Source organism: Amblyomma mixtum, chromosome 9, assembly GCF_055824585.1.
Source record: "Amblyomma mixtum isolate Tamu chromosome 9, ASM5582458v1, whole genome shotgun sequence".
In the NCBI taxonomy this organism is placed as follows: domain Eukaryota; kingdom Metazoa; phylum Arthropoda; class Arachnida; order Ixodida; family Ixodidae; genus Amblyomma; species Amblyomma mixtum.
Window position 1 is genome coordinate 119,728,891 of NC_143020.1, and position 25,586 is coordinate 119,754,476.

The 25,586-nt window shown below is 45.3% G+C and overlaps 1 protein-coding gene and 1 pseudogene across 1 annotated transcript; both read left to right on the top strand.

Annotated features, from left to right (window-relative positions):
* LOC149330994 (uncharacterized) overlaps positions 1 to 25,586 on the top strand; it is a 49,774-nt pseudogene that overhangs the window by 3,322 nt on the left and 20,866 nt on the right.
* LOC149330995 (venom metalloproteinase BumaMPs1-like) lies at positions 10,192 to 25,000 on the top strand. The gene is made up of 14 exons (XM_089560041.1): positions 10,192 to 10,249; positions 11,746 to 11,936; positions 12,354 to 12,449; positions 13,146 to 13,278; positions 14,902 to 14,937; positions 15,133 to 15,254; positions 17,221 to 17,292; positions 17,352 to 17,482; positions 17,808 to 17,857; positions 19,499 to 19,607; positions 19,980 to 20,120; positions 22,785 to 22,935; positions 23,429 to 23,554; positions 24,974 to 25,000. The coding sequence occupies exons 1-14, from the start codon at positions 10,192 to 10,194 to the stop codon at positions 24,998 to 25,000; spliced, it is 1,443 nt and encodes a 480-aa protein (XP_089416167.1).

Genomic DNA, 25,586 nt, shown 5'->3' on the forward strand with positions numbered 1-25,586 from the left:
GCTTTATTTGGTACGTTATGTTTTTTTTTTTCAATGCGCAGTGCTTCCCAGATATCGGAAAGGTGTACATGATGTACAGGAACTTCTACTCAGACGAAATGTTCGGCGGAGCGGCGAAATGTGTCAGCTTTGAGCGACACGGCACTTATAAAAATTTTAGCACACCAGCCACCTACTCTTACGGCAAGAACGGTTCAACGTAAGAAGCTTCACACTTCCTACGAATAGAATACCCCTGAAGTGAGTTATTTCGCTATTAGACTAAATATTCACAGGCTTGTTGATCCCACATGTTGAGAATTGTAAAAAAGGAAACACTGCTGACGAAATTTTCCAGCAAACTTTGCATACAATGAAATTCATGTTCCGTCTTCGGTCATGCCGGGTAATTTCTGAAGCGCTAATTGTTGTTTATTTAGAGGCTTCACACAATTTTTACGTTTAAGAAGTAAAAATGAATTCACCATAAGTTAACGGAATTTGCAAGCCTACATTGTAGGTTGAAATTGCTGTTTCTGACCTCTTCCAGGAGCGGCCTCGTCAGCCTTGCATCTTCGCCATGCTACACGGGGAAAAACGAGGCCGCTTTTCAACCAGAAAACGGTAGGTATAGAAAAAGATGTAGTACGGAGAGCAGCCTTGGAAATTTTGTCGACCATGTTCTAAAAATGTCTTGCTACTAACAAGTGGCCAGAATTGGTGCCGATGTTTATGCGGTACCCCAGGGGCTCCAATATCCGAGTTTTTTCACATGGGATTACTGTGCAACCTGACGTTCAAAGATGCTTTTGACATCTGACTGTCTCACCAGCCGCCCGTGGTATTTATGTGGAGCGGGGTGTCCTCTTCTATCGGACTCCTCTACTATATGTCTCACCAGCCGAGCACTCGACACAGCTCTTGCTCGTGCGAGTTTCTTCAGTTTCCTCGAGCAAGCCATGACCATGAAGTTTGACCGCCAGTGACTCATCACAACGCCTTACCATCGTAGCCAGTGGATACAGTGCTTATTTAAGAGACAGTGAAAGCAAACTTAACCTATAGACAGAGTTCAACGTTCTATTAACACAAAGCCTGCTCTCATAGAAAAAAAAAGGCGTTTCATAAGCTAGAAAAGACAAAAAAAAAGAAAGAACGAAATACAGGTGGCTCTATCACCGGCCAATTTTGGAAGTAAAATTCTGTAAACGCAAATCTCAGAGGCTCCGTTACACCGCCATTCACTTCAAAATGGTGGCAGCGTGTCCTTTTCGGTAAGACGTCGCAAGTTTGAATCGACTGGTGGGAAGTTTTTAAATCAAATTTTCTAGCCGATAACTGGACGTTTTCCTGCCTGACAAACGAGGACACTGCTAGCAATACGTAGAGAATCAATTTTTTCTGAGAATAATAACTGATCACATTGTCCTCTGCGTCCATTTAATAATGGAAGTCCATAACATACCTTGTTAAAGATGAATGCATGCGGAATGGTTTACCTCCTTTTTACTGCGATTGCAGTATCAGTGGCACTTGGCGAAAGCGCCGGTGTTTTCTGTGTGAACCGTCCATAAGTACCACCCACCAGACACGTCTCCACTGCACCCCGTACAAACCTACCCTCCAGAAACGCCACCCACCTGCCTCCACCCTCCACTAGAATGCCACGCACTGCAAGCCCATCCAGCAGCGCAACTAAACTCGACTGCAAAATCGATTACAAACACGCAGTGGGAAAGTAAGCTGCCTTCCAGAAGCGCCACCCCTCAGCCACCTCCCCTCCCCATCCCTCCAGCTACGGGGCTGCCCACCCACCCTACCTACACCCTCGACTAACCTCGCCACCCCACTTCCACTCAACCCCACCGTCCAGAAGAAAATACGTTGCGTGCGTGAAGCCTCAGCTTATAGCATGAGCATTCGTTAGAGTAAACGCACGAACGTTGACACCTAGGGTAAATCCAACTGCTTTCGCAGCTTTCTCGCATCAAGGTTTATGGTCACACTTTCAGTATATTTAATGCACTCGTAACGGTAAGTACAGTCTTTGTCAAAAGTAACCAGGCTGCATGGTTTGCTTGTCACTCGTATTGTAGAGTCATCACAGCTTCCCTAAAGATCAAAAAGTTCTTTGAAGGTGGCAAGAGGGGTTCTTCTTACCATACAGAGATTTAGAGCTTGAGGGCTGGCATAAGAGCTTTAATATACGACTGAGAAGCAAAACGTGCAGCCTGGTTACTTTTGACAAAGACTGTACGTTCCACAGTGTAGTTAAAGACAAATTGACCAGCATACTTAAAGGTGACATCGACATCATGGAAGTACTTTGAAGCGATCACAGCGTGCATCAGGCAGCTTAAGTTGAGGCATCGTGCAGTAGTTTAGGGATCAAGTCAACGTGGCCCCGCTGTAATGTGCCGTTCCTCGCGGGTGGTGCATGCATTTTCAGCTTCGAAACCCTTGTTTGGAATTGCAAGAATAAGGAATAGACCAGGTTAGTGAAAGAACTAGCCCTCTACAGCCAAGGAAATACACCTTCGACGAAACGTAAGCATAGATGACGCGTAGAAAACCGAATCATTATACATAAGCTCGCTCCCCATTACAGGTTACTCCGATTCTAGACGCGTATCGCTGACACTCGGAAACGAAAAGGGTGAAGGCGGTCTTCACAAAACGCCAAATGTGGTACACAAGAATCCCGGATCCCTCCAATGTGCATAATCAGGGCTTTTCTGGTACTCGCTAAGTAGCAGAGGCGGAGCAGTGAGCCATGTCACCCCGGGAGTAAAGTGGTTTTGAGCTGGCACTGCAGTCTGGGACTAGCTAAGCATTCTAGGTTGAGAGGCAAAGGGAGCCCCGGAATTTGAGTGTTGTCAGGGTAGCATCCAGAGAATTTGCAGCTGAGGTGGCCGAGATGGGAAGTGAATTCCATACCCCGCCAGGAAGTGTTATCTTTTCCACAGAAAGAATGGTTGGGCAAGGACATGTGTTGCATCGGTTGAGCACCGGCTCTCTAAAGACCACTTTGCGTCGATCCTGAGTGCGTTTAATTGCGTTTGAGGGCCATAATGGTTCTGTTAGTAGAGCTACTTCTCACACTGCAAGGAAAGGGTGTTCTTAATTTAGTTTCTTGTTGTCATTGTTTTCAGAGCGCAGCTCTTTGGCGCCCGTTTCTGCGTTTCGCGGCGTCGCCGTCGCCGTTGTCCGTTGTAATCAGCAGTGGTAACCTTAGTCGCGTTTTAAGCTGCGAAACCAATTGAGCGGGAGCTTGGAAAGCAAAGGGAAGGCGCATAACTGCCCTCTTGGAACAGCGGACACCTCAATCGTGCTTTTAGCTACGGGGCGATAGTCACAGATATGTGCTACATGCGTTGGCATTGACAACGTTTTGTCAGAAATGCGGCACTGAAGCCATAAGCCGTCGGCGTTCGTTGTGTTCATTGGCGTTGGCAACGTTTTACACTCCGATCATTTTAAGGAAATTAAGTGGGCATAACTGGCTCCCTCGGTCAGTGGCCGCCTGAATCGCGCTTATAGGTAGTCCGTGGGGTGATGAGAGAGAAATGTGGGCTGCAGACATTGACAGCGCATGAGCGTTGTGCCAGAAAGGCGGCGCTGAAGCCATAGGCCATCGGCGTTCATTGCGTTAATTGTCGCTGGCGTTGACAACGTTTTACACTCTGATCACTTTAAAGAAATGAAGTGCGCATAATGGCTCCCTGTGTCAGTGGACGCCTGAGTCGCGCTTATAGGTACGTGGGGTTATGAGAGAGAGAGAGATGCGGGCTGGGCTGCATGCGTTAACGTGAGAACTGTCGCGATAAACCGTTAACTGCCGCCTGCCAGGGTGGCAGGGTTGGTGGGGACTTTAATGCAGATATAAAGACAAACAGGAATTTCTAACCACTTATACGGGATAACATCCCGTTCCCCTCACTCGTAACGCCTCCCACGGCTGTGACAACCTCGCGAAATGCTTGTGCAGACCTCGTCTTTGAGAACCAGGCATTGGTGCAGCAAGCCGAACATATATCCATCTATTTCTCCGACCACAAAGCTTCCTTCATGGCAATCAAGAACTGTTAGGGGAGTGTTTCTTGAAGAAGGAATATGTGTGAAAAATAACAAGTTGTCCGTGATTCCTTGCCTCAATGTATCTATAAGCTGAAAAGCTGGTGAGCTGCGCTCAAATTTTACGTTACGAGGTAACGTAATCGCTGGCAATTTTTTTTTTTTCCAGGTGCTCTTTTCGAGCAAAATTTCGCCGTAATTTTCACCGATTGCAACTGCTATGTCGGTCGACACCTGTATGTTGGAAACGGTCAGTATTACGCAGCGAACTTACCGCTCTTTTACGCCCGACATGACTGCTCATCTTCAGGAACCTCAATAAGGATCACAGTTCGTACAAAGAACGATGCACGCAAAGATGAAATTGCTCTGCGGTACATTTGCTGTACAGATATGATGCGCACGAAGTCAAGTATGGAAATGTATTGCGCTATGCCTTTTAGATGTTATACAAGCGTGATCCCTGATATGCCCTCTTCCTTCTGCCGCAATAGTGGCCAGTGACTTTACCCCTGATGCATAAATCGGGTGATTTTTTTAACGTTTACAGATTTTAATTTTATATCTGTAAATATACGCGAGTGCAGTTTCGGCAGGTGGATAGCGCAGCACTGCGAACAGTATGCCCATGATCGAGCACAATAACTAATAATTAGACAACTTTAGTGGCCACCATTGCCTTCAACCTATACTTCGTCTCACAAGATGTTTGCAGCACTACGGAAGGTAGAACTCTCTCGTCCAATCAGGGCTGCAGAAACGCAGAAAATAGTCCCTCGAATATTTGAGGAGTGTATGACTATTAATCAAAACAATAAGCATTGCAACTAAAAACATGATTTCGACAGGTATATTTAAATGGTAGGGAGTGTTTCAATCACTGGTGAAATTACCAGACAATGCCCGTACGGACACAGCTCTGCGGAGGCCTGCTGCGAGGTAGTGATGCGTCGCCACTTTCCAACATGGCGTCGGTCGAGTCTGTTGTGTCTCCTGTGTGCTCTACACCGACAGTGCGCTTTTTCCCCAAGCAGGCGAAGCAGGTGGCTTTAAATGTTCTTGAAGCGCTTCGCGTCAAGTTCGGGGGCAGTTGGAGTACAAATGCGCTCATCAAGAGGACGGCAAAACTCACGCAGGTGAGCGAGCGAACGCTTTACAAGTGGACAACGGAGACGTTGAACGCGGGCCGAGTGTTGTTGAACGCGGGCCGTTTAACGTGCGTTGCCTCTCGCGCAGCACATGGGCTTCTTTTGCATTTCGCCACCATCGACACTCGGCTGCCTCGGCACGCTGGAGTAAATAAATTTATATGCACATGACACGATTACTGAAATTTACTGCGACGCGACAAGAGAGGAACTGATAAGAACAGGTTGCGACAAAAAAAAGTGGGGCTAGTCCCTTTGGAACGGGCGTCCGCCTGTCCAAAAACAAACCAAAAAAAAGAATACAAAGACATCAAGCGCCACCTGCTTAGTTACAAAGAAGCCACCTGGACATCAGGTGGATTGAACCACAGGCGCGTAGGAACACACTAATGTAGTGCGCGCCATCCTGATTGGACGAGAGAGCTGTACCTTTCGTAGTGCTGCAAACAGCTTGTGAGACGGAGTGTAGCAGTCTACAAAAGTTTTGAAATTTGCTTAGTCTGCACTGCATTAGAAATATCGAACACCAAAAACACGCTTTTGAAAGCTTGCTGAGTAGGCTTTCGCGAACTGCATATCTATAAAATAGCGTCGCTGCGCATGGTGGAATCGCCAAAATCGTGTAAACTTCTTCTGTATCAACAAATACAAAAACGACGTCTGAATTTTGTGCACGAGAAATGCAAGCGGAGTCATTTTATAAATGTAGAATGCAGGAAAACCAGTTCAACGAAATGAAAATTGGTTTTTGAGGAAGGGAAATGGCGCAGTATCTGTCTCGCATATCTTGGTGGGCACCCCAACCGCGCCGTAAGAGAAGGGAGGAAGGTGTGAGGGGAAGAAAAGGAACAGAGAAAGAGGGGGTGTAGTGGAGGTCTCCGGAATAGTTTCGACCCCCGGGGATCTTTAACGTGCGCTGCCATCGCACAGCACACGGGCGCCTTTGAGCTCCGTCTCCAACGAAACGCGGCAGCCGCGGTCGGGTTCGTTCAACGAACTTTCAAATGCAGATTTTTGACGTTCGATATTTCGAAGCACATTGCTTATTAAGAAAACGAACTTTCATATGCGCATTTTTGACTTTCGCTATTTTGAAATACATTGCTGATTAAGAAAATTTTAAAAGGGGGTTCACCACTGATCTTGACGGCTTTTAATCTCGAAATATTATACTGCCCCTTAAAATTAAGAAATAAAAATTTGATTACCTAATTGTAGTTAATTAATCGTGTAATCATTAATCGTGTAACTAAGCACATGATGTCCGCCATGCTGTACAATGAGCTGCATAGACTGTGCAGACATAATCTCATGGCTTTTGTAATACAAATCCGTAAATGTTAAAAAAAATCGCTGCAAATAGCGAAAGCTGTTCTAATACATGAAAAGATGTGAACACTCACTGAAAGAATAAATAGGCTCACCGCCTCTGCGATGTCATATCAATCTTCCCCGGCATATAACATGCACCAAACTGAAGAAATGAAGTCTGTGCAAGTAGAGACCATTTAAACACGCGTCGTTTCAGTGCGTTGCGACTAGTAGTTAGCAAAGAAACAGAGCGACACTTCCGGTTACAGACGCTTTATTTCCCTTCGTAGGTTACGGATGCTCTTTGTGGCTGGCCGCGGATGCCCTGCACGAGCCCGCCGGATGCTGCGAATTCATCTACGCTGAGAACTGCGGCACTTCGCCCAAGTACCAGATCTACGATTCTTCCTGCCAGTAGGGTGCCTATAGGCGGCCCCGCACTGAAGGAGCGCAATCAGTGGATCCTGCAGCCCCAGTCAATCAATCAATCAGCCACTCAATTAACTAATGAACGAATCACTCAATCAATCAATCAATCAGTCGTTTTATTTTCATCACAATATGATGAGGGTTGACTCAGGCCAAAAGTGGAAACAACTTCCACTTGAAACATCCTGAGCCCCATCTGACAGGCTGCGATTTCGAGTTTTCGCGCGTTAGATGCTGCGTTGGATCACGGAAGACTTTACACATTTTAAAAATAAGCTTTTTTAGTTAGATGAGCGATGTTTCGGCATAGCATATTCAGCGGTTTAGTGCATCAGAATACAGCTTAGACGTGCTGTCTAGCAGGCTTGTTAACTATTATGGAACAGTTAACTTTTTAACGATCAATATGTGGCTCATTAATTACAGAAAGGCGAGCAGCCGACCGTAAGCAACATGCATATCAATTTTTAGAATTTGGAGAACGTCATTAACTCGACGCTGTGGCCCAGCAAAATTTGGCTGTTTTTAGTAGAGTTATGTGCACTGTAGAGGTTGCTTTGCCTGCAGCCTTTTCGAAAACGCATGTAGTTTGGCGGGACGTAAAATTTGTTGGGCCACAGCGCCTAGGGTAACCGCGTTTTCTAAATTCTAAAAACTGATATGAATATTGCTTGCGGTGGGCTACACGCCTCTCAATAATTAAGAATCGAAACAGTGATAGTTAAAACGCTAACTGTTCAGTATTATTATAGAGGTGGGCCAGTATAATATAGAGCTGGGCCGGTTGGTAGCCAAACCCACCATTGTGGAGTATAATTGTAAAATGTAGTAATTATTTAGTAATTATTACAATCCACTCAAGCGCAGCTGTAAGTCTACAAAGAAAAGTTATGAAACTTTTCTTCAAGAAAAACTTCAAGAAAAATTCGTCCTGGTCTGGAGATCGAACGGGGTGCTGAGGCCCTGTCAGGCAACATTGTGCCTTTAGCCTCAGCCTCCTCTTAGGCAAACGTCTAAGCAAGAAAGAAAGAAAGAAAGAAAGAAAGTAAGAAGGAAAGGAAAAATGAAAGAGAGAAAGAAAGAAAGAGAGAAGGAAAGAAAGAGGGAAGGAAAGAAAGAAAGAAGGAAAGAAAGAAAGAAAAAAGGAAAGGAAGAAAGGAAGAAAGAAGGAAAGAAGGAAAGAAAGAAGGAAAGAAAGAAGGAAAGAAGGAAGAAAAGAAGGAAGAAAAGAAGGAAGGAAAGAAAGAAGGAAAGAAAGAAGGAAAGAAGGAAGGAAAGAAGGAAAGAAGGAAAGAGAGAGAGAGAGAGAGAGAGAGAGAGAGAGAGAGAGAGAGAGAGAGAGAGAGAGAGAGAGAGAGAGAGAGAGAGAGAGCACCGCCTTTCCGGGGCAGTCGCTCTACCATCTAAACTAACCGGGACGGCTAGCATTTGCAACTAAGCCGTCGCATGAGCAATTCCAGTTCAGCAGCTGCGACTGCTCATCCTTGAGAGAGCGTCCGGAGCAACGACCGGGAACTGCAGACACTACACGTGCCCTGACCTCGAGTCACTGACACCGGCCTTTTCTTTTCCGCGGTTACTTTGCTAGAATTCCTCAGGCGACAAACGTACAAGCAAGACGAACTTTTCTTCCTCCAGTAAGTTATCTGTTTGGCCGCGGCGAATGATATTAATCTCTAAGGTAAGCTGGTACAGCCGCGTATGGCTCTTTATTTGCCACGAATCAATCCCTCTCCTATCTTCATACCGGACACGTCTTTGTTTCAGTCCACAATAATATAATTCAGATATGAATTGAGATTAATATTAAATGTATCTCATAAACACTAGCTGAACAAAACAGACTCTTCGCTGAACCACATTCTTCTGTGGTGAGCCTATGTACGCAATTTGTAATTTGACATCTCGCACCTTATGTTCCAGATGAGGGTTCACTTTTTTACTACGCTGCAAGCAATACAATACCACGCAGCAAGGATCATCTACTGGGCCTATTCCAAACCCGTGTGTGTCACAGGACTTAAACGTAATGCAAACCTTACCAACCTAGCAAGCGGGCACAAAACTGCAAGACTATGCCTTTTTCATAAATTCTAGTAACGTCCATTCCACCAGTACTTCTCGCCCCATCTACTGCATCTCCAGCCGCATTATTCACAAGGAGATTCTCTACGCTCCCCCTGCCATGACATGTGCCCATCTATCATCGTTTTTTGTTCTAACTGCAAGGAAGTGGAATGATTTCCCTAATGGCGTCCTTCTTCAATCTCACCCATCATCACCCAGAAAATTTATCAAGGAATCGTGTGGTGAGAACCCCAACCACCCCTTTGGTACCTATTTACTAGGTCCTTTGAGATACTGATGAATAAATAAATTCAACTTTGAACAGAACTAAAGAAGATCTCAAGGTGATTCCTCAACAACATCTGGACACGCCTTTTAAACGCGGTGGTCGAATTTCTATGGAGGCGAAATTCTAAGAGGCCCGTGTACTGTGCGATGTAAGTGCAAGTTAAAGAACCCCAGGTAGCCGGCCCCGCCGCGGTGGCTGAGTGGTTACGGCGCTCGATTGCTGACCCGCAGGACGCGGGTTCGGTTCCGGCCGCGGAGGCTGAATTTAGATGAAGGCGAAATTATAGAGGCCCGTGTGCTGTGCGATGTCAGTGCATGTTAAAGAACACCAGGTGGCCGAAATTTCCGGAGCCCTTCACTACGGCGTCCCTCATAGCCTAAGTTGCTTTGGGACGTTAAACCACAATAAACCAAACCAAACCAGGTAGTCGAAATTTTTCTGGAGCCTTTCACTACGGCTTCCCTCATAGCCTGAGTCGTTTTGGGAGGTTAGGCCACAATAAACTAAACCAAATCAAACGAAACCAGGTAGTCGAAATTTCCGGATCCCTTCACTACGGCTTCCTTCATAGCCTGAGTCCGCTTTGGGACGTTAAACCACCATATAACTAAGCTCAACACTTTTTTAAAAATGATTTCAGTGTTCTCCTTGTTGTAATGCAAAGGCTTGCTGAAGGGTTTCGAACATTCTTGCCGTCGAAATATGGACCGACACAGTAATGTCAGTTGAACATCCTAAGAGAGTGCAATGGCATTAGCTGCGGGAAAAGGTGAGTAGATTTTATGCATACTGCGCTGGGTCGAAGTAACGAATAAAAGACACCGAACAAAAGGGGCCGTGCGTCTACAAAAAAAAAGCGGGGAGAAGTACGGCTCATTTCTGTCTGAGCGCGTGATGGAAATGACTTTTGTCGTGTCCTTTGTATGGACGCAGTTTATGTCACCCACATTCGGTAAGTAACTGAATCGCAGCTTCTCGTCGCTGGATAGTCGTGTTTTCAAGTGAAAGAACAACCGTTTTGCCAGGCCGGATGCATTGTTGTTCTCGTTCCTGTTTGCGATGGAAATTCTACACATATGCCCGTATATTTTTGTCTCCCAGACCGTATTCAAAAGATGAGTAGCGTCACATTATATCTCAAGCAGTCAATAATTATAATGGTTATACTATACTGCAAGCTTACTGTGAGCAACGGTGAGCTCATTGTGAGCAACGCGCCTCCGAAACCCCACCGGTAAATATGGACGCAAGCCACCCTCGGCCCAGCTTCCTCTGGAGTGTGCTCTTGGAGGGGGCTCCGCAAATCCCAAATGCGCCCTTTCGGGCGCGAAGTCCGTTTCGAACACTCAGCCTGCAAAGATGGTTCGTGTTTCACGACGAAGAGTTCAAGCTCGTAGGCTCTAATCAACGTGTATCAACAGAGTAACCGATTCAACTGTCACTACTGTAAGGGATCCTTCGCTTCGACGAGAAAACTTCAGAGTATCCCTGCGGTCTTCGGCAAGTCCGGTTTTTCCGGCTGTATGGCTGTCCACTGTTACTCACTGTGAGCAACGTGGCTAAAAGATGTGATCCGAATATGATGCCTTTGCAACGATAGCTCCTAGGAATTGAATGGAGGGGACGGAGGGGGGGGTTGCCGAGGAGTGCTTGATTTGTGTCCGTCGTTCTAACAATGGCTTGACCAGCAGGAGATGCAAGTCAGAGCTACAAGGACAGCCGAGTGTAGTAGTTGTTGTTCTCCTCAGTCAGTTAATGACGCGTACCCATTGCGGGGGATTGGCCAAGACACAGGCGCGGCCGTGCACTCGGGCCTCGCACTACCTTCGTCATCCTCAGGTTGGAGCGCGCTCACCCAAGATCACCTGATCACTCAGTGCAGGCAACCCGTGTCTCACGCCTCATCTGTGTCCGTCGTCATCTGGTGGAACTACTCGGGCGTGGCATGTAAGCGCGAGGCCGGAAAAGATGCAGTTGGTTAAGCACAGGGGGCATGCGTTAGGAACCCTGCTTTACAACACTGGCAAGTCGGTGGCGGCGCATTTCACGGACAAAAAATGTCACTGTTTCACATGTGCTGCCTAAGATGGTAATGTAATACAATGCAACATGTAAAGCGATCGCTGCAAGAGCGTGTGCCAGTCCAGCACTCCTTCGGCGGAGCCATTGCCCAAAAGAGAGAGAGAGTGATCAGGCATAAGGGGGAGAAAGGATATGGCGCCGTTTTTTTTATTATTATTTAGAGACTTTAGTCCTTCGACAGGACGTCTGCACTGCCTCGTTAACATCAACGTCAAAATAGCAAATGTTGCTGTGTAAGCATCGGGATAATTCCTGAGGGATGGTTGGGATCAGTTATTTCCTGCAATTAATTTTCTTTCCGTAGTCCTCTCGAAGTGCCGCGGAGCCGCGATAAAAATGTATAAACATTGGCTTTGTTTTTTTCAGTTTTGGGCAACCCAGAGACTGTCCAGGATTTTATGACTGTCTACCCCCAAGTTTTCGAAAGCCGGCAAGACAGCTCTGAGAAGATTGTGCACATCAAAGAGGGATACACGCTTAACTTGAGAAAAGCTTCAGTTCTAGCCAACAGTGTCTTACTTCGAGACGTAACGCAAGACGGAGTTGTCGAACGCCGTGTGAGTAGACGTCATCTTCCGCTAGCTAGCCCTTTCTTACCACTTACGTAATTTATTGTCACATCCTTTCATATGTGAAATTATATGTGCTAGGAGAGCCACCTAAGTAAAATTAATTTCTCGTTGAACTTCTTTTAGTACGCTGAGGCAAAGTACGAAGCAAATTGAGTAAACGAAGTACACTTATGTTCGCATTTAAGTCTCTTTTACCGGGTTCCATTCATGATCTTTCGCAGCTTCTGTATTCAATAAAGTACTGATTTCAGTCTATATAAGACGTGAAAGAAGCTCGAAGGCCACGGCACATGATTGTGCAGCTCCTATATTTAGCTGCTAAGTGAAGTAAGAATTCAAGTAATTTTTCTTAAGTAAGTAATGTTTACCTTAAATAACATTTCGAATACCGGCTTTTCCTAGATCGGGGGTGCGTACTATGAGAGACACCTGTTCGAGGACAGAAGCAAGCAAGCTTCACTGCTCTTACAACCTCAAGGACACTCTGGATACGTCATTGTGAGTAAGCCACTATTTAACGTGGGCATTACACGTTACCTGAGCTAGAGTAGAAAACACAACTGGTGCCTATTTGCGGGAATGGAATACCAGTAATATTATTTTAGGAGCATCAGTCGAAAATAAAAGCGAGACACAACGCGTGCACTTTTTGAAAACATCATCCACGCCGACTGCCCGAAGTTTGACCTTGAAATAGCCTGAGCTGAATATGATTGCCGGTGAGTCTGGGTGTGCTCGTGTTGAAGACAGAGTGGGCCTAGTCTCAAAATTAAATTAGCCAACTTCCAAAAAGGAGGTTGGCCCACCTCCAAAGTTTACCTTTCCCACCCCCGAAAATTTGAAAATTGAGCTGACCCACGTTCGGAACCGATCTAGGACACCACCGAAATGGGCTTGGCCCAGCTCCGTAAATTTGAAAATTGTGTTGATCCCCATTAAGAACAAAGCCAGAAAACTTATTCTCCCGGCTACTTTATTCAATTAGGTAAGTTGTCAGCAAGAAATACTGGTTTTCCTGTATGCGAGTAACAATGAGGCTACTTTAGTCTAATCTCAGTAAGGGGCAGCAGTAAAATTCATGAAAATTATCACTCAGGTCTCGTGAAATGCCCTTTTACGCATAAAAATCATTTACTGTGCGTAAGAGCCATGCTATATTGCACAATAAACCATTAAAAGATCGTAATTCTTCAGAAAGGACTTATGAATTTCACCCACAAAATTGAGCCCATATCCAGCGTGGAAAGATCGTCAACAAGCAGACAGCCTCACAGAATATCGAGGATTTCCAGTAAGTCCGGAAGTTGTGGGACTGAGGACATAGCCGGTAAGCCTGGAGTTTTGTTCTTCCGCATTTATTTTCTGCACAGTTAACGAAAAAAAAAAACGAACACACTGGTGTTACGGGTCAAAAGCTGAGCGAAAGAAAAGCGCGTTTGACCTCTCGACTTGCGGAGTTTCCTTTTTTTACCGCGCCCGTATGATGTTCCAAGCAGCTTTGTCTTTCTTTCTTACTGAAATCAATTCAGTACCACTGGTACATTTCACAGAGTGACGAGGCAATGCAGCAGAATGTTTTCCAAATCATCATTGGTTCATGTAATCATGGAGTGCTTCAGCCACATCTCAATTGGCAAACGTGAACTTTTTGGCCAAATATTACGTGATGATGCTTCCCCTCGCTGCGTGCTTGAACAATTTGCCCTTCTTGCATTTCTAAATCACCGATGCATCCGTTAAATATCCTCGTACTTCTGGCGTCACTCAGTGCGCTTAAGTACCACTGTTTTTCCGGCCTTATTCATCAAAAATGACTGCGTGCCGCATAGATAAATATCTCAAGCGAGATCACTTCATTGTCGTTAACGCAGTTTGTTAACGCAAGACAGTTGTTAATTGTTTAGGATTTGCAAATTAGGGGGCATGTTTCCAGACGATTAAAAAAGACTGCTTTATTTTTTTGTTGGAACATAGAAAATTCCATACTTCATGATGGGCACAAATACCTCTTAAAGCTGCGAGAGACGCAAAGCTTTTTAAAGGGGCAATGCAGGCAAACTGAAGTTGGCGCGTATAAATAAATTGTCGCGTTGTAATAAAAAAGACTTTGCATTCACTGAAAACAGCGCTTTTATAAAACAAAAAAAAATGAAAAACGGGCATTGCAGGTGTTAGAATATTTTCGAAGTGATAGCACAAGCAAGAAGAAGCACCTGAAGCAGCAAGAAGCACCTGGATGTGATAACTATTTTCCTATGCTTCTATGCGTGTGTGTTCTCGTTTCATAGTTTCTTTGGCTTCCCTGGCATACGTCACCATTACATGTGTCGACAGCCTTGTCCCTCTTGGTATGTAAGCACATGCGCACGTTCCCATTTTCGTCTGTATGACCACGTGTCTGCTTTTTTTTTGTTATTATGCTGCATACTTTTTGTTATTCTCATCACTTGTATGTGACGTGTTTTTTGCATTTTGCATTGTGGTATTTACTCTTGCATTTGTAACCCCCCCACTGTAATGCCGAAAGGCGCTGTGGGTATCAGATAAATAGATAAATAAATAAACGGCGTGCGTCCACATAACATTTACGTGGATCTCAGAGGCTACGTTGCTTCACCATTCACTTGGAAACGACGATCACGGAATCATTCCCGTGTAGATGTCTTGAGTTTTAATCGAGTAACGATAAAATCTTTAAATGCAACTGTCTTAGAAATGAATATATATGACATATTTTTGCTTCCGCACAGTTAATGAACGCAGCCAAGAAGGCCCACACAATCGATTTTCATCAAAAACAAAGCTTCGATGAAGTTTCCCTCAGTGTTCCTTTAGTGAAAGAGCATATATTTTTTTTTTTTTCTAAAAAAGAACGCCCGTGAAAACTCTTTCATCCCGCTGATCCGTTGTAACTTCTTTCTTCATAAATATAAACACGTTTTTGTTACAGAGAATGAACCTCAAGAGGCTGAAGCTCGTCAAGGAGGTGAGCAAATATGAAATATTAAAGATACCGCTGATAATGAAGATAAGGTGCCGACTGGACTCGGACTAGAGCGGTTCTTCATTCGTGGCAACGGCCGGACGTCTAATTGTTATTTTCTTGACCACTAAAGATATTCTGAGCAAACTAGACTTGGCGAAACATTTTGTTTGAACTGCTGCCTTCTTGTTTTTGCAGACGCGAGAGCTGAAAGTTATGCGCTTGAGGTGTACTTCTTGAGCGACTTCTATCACACCATCCATTTCAACAACGATACGGAGGAGGAACGAGTCGAATATGTTACAGTTTTTATGCATTCGGTGAGTACAGCAGTAGCGATGTGTGCAGTGGATTTTTACGCAAACTCATACACTGCAACCGGCCATTTTCATTATGTCGTTCCTACTGCTTCTTTTTAGGCTGTTGTTCTCGTCATAACTTTTGATTTGCGTCCAGATCAATCGCAACCTCCTTCTGCATTAGGCGACCAAGGAGGATTCGGAAAGGTTTACTAGCCAGTTTTGCTGTGCACAAAAGTGCACAACTTATTGCGGCCGTATACCGGTTTCATTACAACAAGTTATTTTATTTAGAGATCCCAAACTCCCGCCACCCATTAAGACATTACACTGCAGCATTAACATTATATTTAAAGTGTTCTAACAGACATTCTTCTTGATGTAGTGTTTTATTTTCTGCTTGTACCCTTTTTATGTCTTTGCGAACCACCTTTTATTGCGTATTATTTTCATATTCATAATACTTCCATCGCAGGGTGTTTGTACGGGATCTAGTCTGTACTCATTAAGCCTGTCAATTGTTGACGCTCATTCAAAACTGTCCAACTCTTCACTTACCCAACTATGTGTGTGTTTTTGTGCCTCATTAACTCGCCAAATGTCGGTATTCTTTCGAGCAAAGGAAAGAATTCATTCAGCAATATGACCTTCACCACAGCCCTCGAGCTTTGGTTTAAATGCATCACCACATAATTAAATGAACCAGAGGTGTGCACTTCAGCCATATAGAGTGCCATTTATACCAAGCACTGCAACCCATACAAGATTCTTAGTTACCTGAAATAAGCCGTATCGTAATAGGCATCCCAGACCAGCGCTTATTCTGACAACATTGACATGCAAGGCTTGGATTACTAATGATGGGCCTTGTCCAAGTGTTTCCATAGATTTCAATGGAGCAAAAACATGGAACGAATTGCTGATCGAGGTAGAAGTAGCAAAAAAATTTAAAATGACATGTAAACTGCATTACTGGTCTAAATACAGGTCTAATCATATTTTTCCTGGAACTCTTGTTTTGTGCATTGCCGACCGCCCATTTTTTCGGTGTTTGGTATTGGTATTTGTTTTTCTTTGTATTCTGTGTATTCTTTTATTTTTTTGTATTTTTTAGTATTTTGTATTCTTTTTGCAGTCTCCTCCCTTGGTTTTTGTTGGGCGTATTTTGTAAACCTATACTATTGTGTACATCACGATTAACTCTTGAGTATTCCGCGCTCTGTGGCTGACCTATAAGTAATTTTTGTATTGGACCGCTCACTAGCCTTTGTAGCTATCGGTCCAAACAGTGTTTGTGCATATCTCTTGTTATCACAATAGAGTTCCCATTGAAAAAAAAAAGAGCAAATAAGCATTTCTAGTTTCTTGCAAAAGCAGCGAAAGAGCAGTATTAGGAACCTGAAGTGTTATCAGAAATGGTTGTGGTCTGTGCGTGACATGTACGCATCTAAGGTGACGTTACGACAGAGAAGCTGCTGGAAGTGTACTGCAGGGCTACTCCGACCAGTAGCTAAGATTAATCTCATGCTCAACCTAATGCAGGAAGACTGTAGAGCAAGCCAGGGATCCTGAATGAAATCAATCAACAACAGTTTCACATGTCGCTCTTATACAAGCACTCTGGAATTAATCATTGCGGACAAATACGTCTAGGATCTTCCCGTTATGACCTAGGATTGTACCTGTGCTTTAGAGCTGCAGTAATTCATGGTTACCCTTTGTTCAAGACTATGCTTTTTACTGTCATCGCGAAAGCAGGGAGTTTTCAGCAGATGCCGCTGTCGCAGGCCCCGAAGCGTTTTTGCCGCAATAGGAAACCGATGTCGGGAAAAAGAGGAAGTTTTATTTCTGTAACGCACACATCGCTCCAAACACAGGGACGGTACTCAGCTCTGATATAGGCTTTTTCATGTCTAAGTGCCAAGACCCCTTTCTGATAAAGAGGCCCGAGGTGCAAGCTGTCTTATGAGCTACTTCTAATTCACAGGTGAGCCTCCGCCTAGCCCAGCTCGATCCTCCTATTGCGGTAATCGTGATTGTGATCCAAGGAAGCTTTACGGTAAGTTGGACAATGATAGCCGTTGCCTCCTGATAATGAAGCAATTTTTTTTTTTTCAGGCTAACGAACCTTACGTAGACCTGTACGAGGATGTTGATCTTATCGGCAGTAGCAGCCTCAATAAGTTAGTCAAGTACTTTGACAAAGACGAATACATGAAGAGATCTGACATAGTCCTCATGGCAACGGGGTAAGGTTGTACCTCTTCTCTGGCAATGTGGCATACGAGATTGCTTGACATCAGGAATCAAGTGCTAACCTACATCAGCATCTGCCCGGCGCTCAGTGTTGTAATTAGGCACATAAACAAGGTGCTTGCATGCATGCATGCAAAAAAAGTTTATTGTAAATATTTGTAGTTATAGTTCGAACAGGTGGATTCGACGTCAAACGGACGTCGAATCCACCTGTTCGAACTATAACTACAAATATTTACAATCACCTTTTTTGTGTGTGTGTGTGCATATACGCAAGCGCGGGTTCGTCACTGACGTCTTCTCATTCTTTCTTTTCAGGCGAGAGATGGTAAAACTGATTGAAGGAGGAAAAAGCTCCACTTTGGCAGGCACGTCTATTTCATACACGTTCAGCCGTGGAGTGGCTTGTTGCAGCGTTTTTGAGACATATAGACACGTACACTATTGGCCGATGACACTGGGCATGGAATCAAAGCAGCAGTAGAGTATCTGCGGAACCGAATACAAGCCCTCGATGCCCAATCGCAAGGTACCAATGTTCATGTGTAACCATATGCACACGAAAGACAGTCGCCGCAGAAATGTGTAATATATCTTTTCATCCTTGAAAAGTTTGCCTTCCGCTTTGTGTGCATGTCATTTATTGCCGTCAGACAGCCCCTGTAAACCACAAGCGGCGCTCATAAATGCTTGCGTTACCACCCCTCGCCGCTAACCTAACTAACGCTTAACGATGTACACATTGTGGGGTATGCATAAACTAGTGAGTTTCATCACCACTAACAAGTGCATATAGCCGCAAGAAAGATAGGAGTGTCATGAGTCGCCCGAGGAGCACCCCACCTTGCGGCAGTGTTACCCCCCCCCCCTTCCTTTTAAAGCGAAAGCTTTACTACTTGCACTTTCAAGCCTTTGCCGTGCGACGGCGGCGCACATGAAATGACCTTTCGCATCACCACTGTGTGACTTCACGCCGAAGAGCTGGACGACCATCTCGTGCCGTCTGCGAGTAGTGGCGGTGCCACCACCGGCGGCCTTAGATTAGGTTGGATTAGATTACATTAGATTACATTAGATTAGATTAGATTGGATTTGATTGGATTGGGTTGAATTGAATTGGATTTGATTTGATTGGATTGAATTCGGTTATGATTGGGTTTGGTTGTATTGGATTGGATTGGATTGGATTGTATAACCGATGCATCACCACAAGTCTAACCACAAGCACCACCACCAGCTACACTACCAACTGAACCATGGCGTAGCTACGGTTATTGCTTTCGCAATTACCGGGATTAACCAAGCTAAGCCACAGCGAATTTTTTACCCTTTTTTTTTATGCACGCCTCTCAAGAAACGAGCACCCAGGCTGGGGAGCATGCATATTTTAAAAAGAAACCTGCTGTATCTAGTTTAGCAATACCACTAGTCACATCCGGCAATTCGTCATTACGGGCTCGTTGTACTACCACAGCAGCACTCGTACGAAAACTGAGAGGTTGCGATTTAGAATCTCTCATTGCGTGAACAATTTTTTAGAGAAAAGTTTAAAGGCTGTTATGAGATACGAGGAATGTACTTGTACAGTTGAGGACAAAAGTAAATAGAGCACGCGATTGCCTTCTAACATTTTTCGCGCGTTCCCTACTTGAAATTGGGTATGTGCATGCTGGTGGGAAGGGTATGTGCGCTGCAAGAGCAAATAATGTTTCTTCGTTTCCAATAAGGAAGGCGTGATTGCACTGAGAATAGCGCGCTCCGTTCACATACGTCCGCACCTGTACCGAAACTTGATCAACTGCCACGCGTGACTAGGCGTGCTGCTACATGCTACAAATTTTCCTTCCTGTGGTTTTAACTGAATATGAGCGCATGCTTTAGGACACGGATTCTTGTTGCATATTCCACTGGCCTCATCTCTATACCCCCTCCCCCCTTTTTTTCTCGAAACTGCTCTGAATGGAGCGAACAGTCAATCACCACTGAACAAACCACTGCGCAATACGCAGGAATCACTACCGTTGGAAAAGCTTGCAGGCCCGGAAGGGCCGCAATTGCTGAAGACAGGCCTGGCACGTTCTCAGGAATAAACACAGCTGCCCACGAAATTGGACATCTGTAAGTATATTCGCATGCGTACCACAAACCTTTGTCCCGTTCGTTGTCCCGCTCTGTCCCGTTCTCTTGTCTTGTGTGTGTGTGTGTAGTGTTTGGCGCCTTTACTTTACAATGAATTACCAACTACCCCAGCAAGAAGTTCTTTATAATAAATGTCTCAACATCTGCAATTTAATTTATTTACTCGTCGTCTGAGAGCACTTGATGTGAAAAAAAATTATACATGCTTTTGCGCTGCAAAGCTATCTGAGCCATGAGGGATGCCGCACATTAAGTGGTTATTCTCATGTAGCTATAATTTACTAAGGGGCATACGTAGTACATGACGTGATGTTTAATTTAATCTTCGATAATGAATGACTTTTCTTTCAGTCTGGGGGCCCGGCACGACGGCGATCAGAAAGCAGAGAATTGCTCATCGAGCGACGGATACATGATGAGCAGGCACACCAAAGGAGCGCGGGCCCTGACTTTTTCGGAGTGCAGCAAAAGGCAGATCGCTGACTTTGTCACGTAAGGCAGGACAACACACACCCAGCAACTCTTGACAAAGGCATTTTTGAGCGAGAAACCTTTTATGAACGCAATTTTTTCATATAATGTATGATTTCACGATAACAGTCAATATATCCGCAGATAAACCGACGGCAGTCCTGAATTTTAAGGCGGAAGCCTTTAATGGCTCATACTGTCGTCTGTCCGTTAACAAAGCGTGTCACAAGCGTTTAACTCGGGAACTAAAAAATATAGAAGAAAACCAATGGTTGCTTCAGATAGAGGGGGAAAAATAAACATGGAAGCCAACTTTGATGACTGTAGATTAATTAGTTAATTCATTATAAGCAAAAATATCTAAATTGCGTCGAAATAGCGCGGACGTCGATATAGCTACGGGAACGATGTGACGTCACATCTACCGGAAGTCGTCACGACATAGTGAAAATTGTCACATAATGGTCGGAAAAACGTCGGATTTGTGTCAAATTAGATGAAAAATGTGTAATTAAGCGTAATTAACACTTAAGACCCCTAAATATGTATAATTTGGGCATCGATATAGCCACGGGAACGGTGTGACGTCACATCCACCGGAAATCGTCACGGCATAGTGTCCTCGGCTTCCGCCTCTCAACCCTTTAGTTGCGAAAGTGTATTCGCAATTTTTTTCTAGTAACGTTCTTGCTACTGTCAAAAGCGTTACCTTTTGGTTTCTATGGAAGTCTTAACTGTTCGATGCGATCGATGGAAACACTTTAAAAGAGAGATTTTGCTGCATATTACAAGAATGTACCATTACCTTCAATATTTCCGTAAAAGTATCTTACAAGTTTTCAGTTTTCAAAATTTTTGTCCGAAATTGTTGGCCATGTTTACTCCTCAGAAAAGCTCCCTGTTCGATGAGACATTGCATCGGCAAAAGAGGGGTGAAAAAGGGGCGTACAAAATGGCACCAATTCCACATATCGAACGCGCCTGTTTAACCTGTTCCTCGAATATTGTTTCTGTGTTATATTAAGACCACACGCACACTTAACAAGCGTATTCTAGTCCGCGAAATGTCGTTAAAATAACGAGCCGTTATCCACGTTATCTTCTTTCGGGCGAGAATGCTAGGAGTTTTGAAATTTCACGCTTGCTTGTTTCTGTAATACTTGCATCCTGCTCCGAAACCTCTGTGATGCACCACCTAGGGGCTCACATCCTCCACCAAACATTTTTTTTTTTTCAGGGGGGGGGGGGGGGGGGGGGGGGGGGGGGCGGGTTCCTATATCGACGCCAATCACCATCTCCGTTGTCACGGTGTACCAGTTATCACATTTTTCTGGCCAGCATGCTCGTTCACTCCGCGGAAAAACGCGAATGAAATTTTCACAGCAGCGACTGGTCTGACTTATAACGAATTTATAATGCGAAGAAAAGCGTCTATAGGCAAGAAAATCCTCACCTTCACCAGCTGGACTGCGTCCACTGCAAGACAAATGCCTTTACCAAGGATCATCCATTAGCCCAGTCCTGTGCCAGCCGCGGTCTCGCATATTTCCTAATTTGATCTTCCCAAGTGACTGTGCGTCGCCTTTGGCTGCGCCTTTCTTCAATATAAATTTATTCTGTTAATCTAACAGACCACAAATTACTTGTTTTTCACCCTGTATGTCCATTGTTAATCATAGAAAAGGAATAGAATATGCATTGTCTCTCGTGGTCGCGAGTAAACGTAAGCATGAATTGGTTCCCAAGGCCGGCGTGGCACATTTTACAGACTGAACCTGGTTGCAAGCTCTCACCTCGACCAAACACAACCATCTGTCCGCAGCGTCACTCAAGCGGTATAGCTGACAACGTAAATGACCGCTACCTTCCGCCTCTCTCACTGTTTACAAAGGGTTCCCCGCCGCACCGAATCCTCACGGCACCAGCGCGCTAGTTGCAGCTGTCTGCGGGAGCGCATGGATTGCGCAACGCGCGCCTGCGCCGCTCCGACTGCAGGATAGAGCGCAGGTTCCTTCGCACCGCGCACTGGATTATTGATGCATGCGCTGTTCCGGTGGCACGTCGGCCCCAGGAGGTAGACGGAAAGTTTCGCGAAAGTTCGCTTAGGTTCGCCTCCATGTCGCCCCTTCAGTTCGCCTCCGTGTTCTCCCTCCGTTCCGACGCCAAAGTCACCAGCGGTGCCCCGACAACAGGAGCTAAAAACATTTCATGCGTAAAACATCCATTCCTTCGCTGTCAGTTCGTGCTAAAACATACAGCGGTAATCTGTTAAGGTGAGGGCGCCCGCCCTGTTAATGCAGATCAGCGGCGTACAAAAGATCCGTCTACATCTCATCTCAGAGAAGGCAAACGTAGCAGGGGGCGGCAGAAAGTTAGGTGGGCGGATGAGATTAAGAAGTTTGCGGGGATAGGGTGGCCGCTACTGGCAAATGACAGGGTTAATTGGAGAGACATGAGAGAGGCCTCTGCTCTGCAGTGGGCGTAGTCAGGCTGATGATGATGATGACATCTCAGCTGCAGCGCCGAATGGACACCACATAGCCATGCAGTACCATTGCGTACTCTGCGAAACAACTGCAGGCTAATAACGCGTACACCATTACTTCTGCGGGTAACCTTGCGATATAAAGTCGTCAACCCGCAGCACTCTGCAGCGCACTTAGTCCGGCCTGTGTTTTCGCAAAGGTGGCCTTACTCTGCCTGCCTGAGGAAGCGCACGACCTGCGGCGCCCTGCCGATGCCCAACAAGGCGGTGATGCTGGCGGGAGATGTGATGGAAGGGGCCGCCTACTGCAGAGTATATTACCCGACATTCAAGAAGATCACTTACATTAAGGTAAGAGGACTCGAAGCTGCTATTAATTCAGCGGAGTTAGTATAGCATCTGCGTTGCGTTTAAAGACCAACGTTCATCAAGGAGACACTTCGTCTGTAACGTTTCAAGGAACCCACCACGCAAAATAATACAGACTACAGGCATGAAACAACTCAACAGGCAGTAAGCTGGTGTCTTATAGCGCTGGGTGTTTTTCTATTTATTGCTCTGTTGTCTTTACGGCTCTTTTATCCGGGTTTCTCTAAGCGATACATTCCGATCCCTGTCTAACCGGTTCTCCTCGCCCTTACATTTAGGCCAACCTTTCTGCGCGTTGTCCGTCCGTCCGTCCGTCCGTCTTAAGCGTGCTCTTTGCGGCAGACTTTTTGTGGCCTAACTATGCAAATCGACCGTCATTTTTTTCTTGTGTGCGCTTTAGTAAGGAATAAGCATTATTGTCATACATTATGCTTACCCGCAAAACGCCACCCCTACTTTCTTTTTTCTTTGACAGGAGGAGTCAGATCTAAGTCAATGTCGATTTCGTTGCTTGTTGGGACCTGAAAATGGCAAGAAGGCCCAAAATGTCACGACTTTTGCGATGGACGGGACACCTTGCAGCAAATCCGACCCAAAGAAGGTCAGTACGCCCACTGCTTGCCTGACCCATGACATGCAATAAGCGTGATTGGGCACATTCTGCACGTGGCATTTCCGATAGAACTATCACGAAAGGCGCTTTGTTCGAACTGCGGTTGGGATAAATAATAGAAAGTTTCTCGTCGATGACAGTAGAAAAACAAGCAGATGAAGCCTGCAACTTGTCGATGAAGGTGAAAACAACAAGATGTCTCATGTACCGGTGCGCTTTTCAGCGCGCTATTCAAAGCATGTAAAACGTATTGGAGCAAAATTTTATGCACCGACACCTGTGTTTAGTGTTGCAGCACTTTCGGTGAGCATTAAGCAGTCTGGAGACAACCATGCGCACAAAGGGATTAAGAGCCCTTTGCAAATTACTTGAAAGAAGGTAAGTCTTGCAAACCAAAGGAACGTTAACAAAATATTTCTATATCTGTTTTTGGTCTCGTCATTTCGAGCAGCAAATCAAAGAAAGAGGACAAAAACAAAATTGTTTTCACTATCTACAAGGCCAGTTTCTTCCTTTATGCTAGTTTCTCAGACCTCGAAATTCAGCCATAGGTAAAGTAAACGTTCTCGGTTTTTTGAATCTCTGCGCCTTTCCCCGTTTGCTGAATTGCTACCTCCAGAATAGAGTCAATGCCCACGCACTGTAAGACTGCATCCGCGCCTTTTTTTTTCCCCTTGTCACTGCTTATAACTTCTGCTGCGACGCTCACACACTATCGCTTCGGCAGATTAAGCATGCTCGTCCCTCGAGTTATGCTCTAAATAAAATGTGAAGCGCCACCAGTGCATACAGGCGTCACTGATTACTTAATGTTTAGCGCATTACGCAGTAGGGTGTGAACGTTGTCAATTTTCGACTAGGAAGTCTTTGGCCAAGCGCGCGTTCCTCGCGTTCAACCCGCCGCATATGCTTGCGAGCTGTCGCCTCCCGGTTACGTGCAGCGTCCGATAGGCGTTTCAAAGCGCTCGGCTTCTTAGACCGCGCGTCCCACCCGGTGCCGACAAAGACTACCAAGTGCGGGCCTCGGGTCGTCATGTTATCGCGGGTAAGTGCGCCCCATTCAAATATGACGAAGGTTGTGCGAGGTACGCGCAAATGATGGACACGTGACCGCGGAGCGCAGTTACGTGCTGTCAGTACTAGGAGCTGTCTCATAAACAGATCTCGCTGTTAAAGCACTAGCGTATATATTTGCACTTTTACAAGGTTTACATGACCTTTAGAATATCTGAAATCTATGCAGAGAGAGAGAGAGAGGGACTCTTTAATGAAAGAGCAGAGAATTTATGCAGAACAGCGCGGTTATGCCGAAGTTAATTTTAAGCTTAGGTCACGGCGTGGTTTAGACCTGTGAGAAAAGGCTAACCAGAGAAGGCAACTCAACAGCGTATCCTTCCTTTCTTCCAGGTATGCAGGAATAGCATCTGCGAATGAACAAGGATCACCATTGTCACATGCAAAGGCTACACAGCGCCACACCAGCACTGGTCTCGTTTCATTTCACCACTGCATTTCATGATATATTTTAACTCGGTAGCGTTAAAGGCTCCGTGTCGCACAAAATCCGGGATCGTCGTCGGCGCCGTTGGCCGTGACCAGAAAATTCACAACTCCCACAGCGGCAAGCTAGGAGGCATTTCGGTCACCTACGTTACGTCACCTTGTGACGTCATCGCAACCTGCCCACCCAATTGTGAGCAAACCACCCACCGTGGCAGGTGGCAGTTCAGTTAATAACTGATCGCGAGAGGTTCCTCAGGAACGCAAAGTACAGAATGACCAATTCCGCATACATGGGCATTAACATGAACTGAACGCTGTCACGTCCTACCCGTAAGGCGGTAGCTTAAGTGTCTCCTCCTGTTTTACTCACCTGCATGAATTTCCTGCGCGCGGCAGCTCTTTCTTTTCCCTAATAAAACTTATTCAACCGATCAGCTTGCTCATATCATTCACACCTTTCACTGCTTTGAAAAATGTGCCAGCGTAGCTGAATCATGCTCGTTCTTTGAGTTTAGTG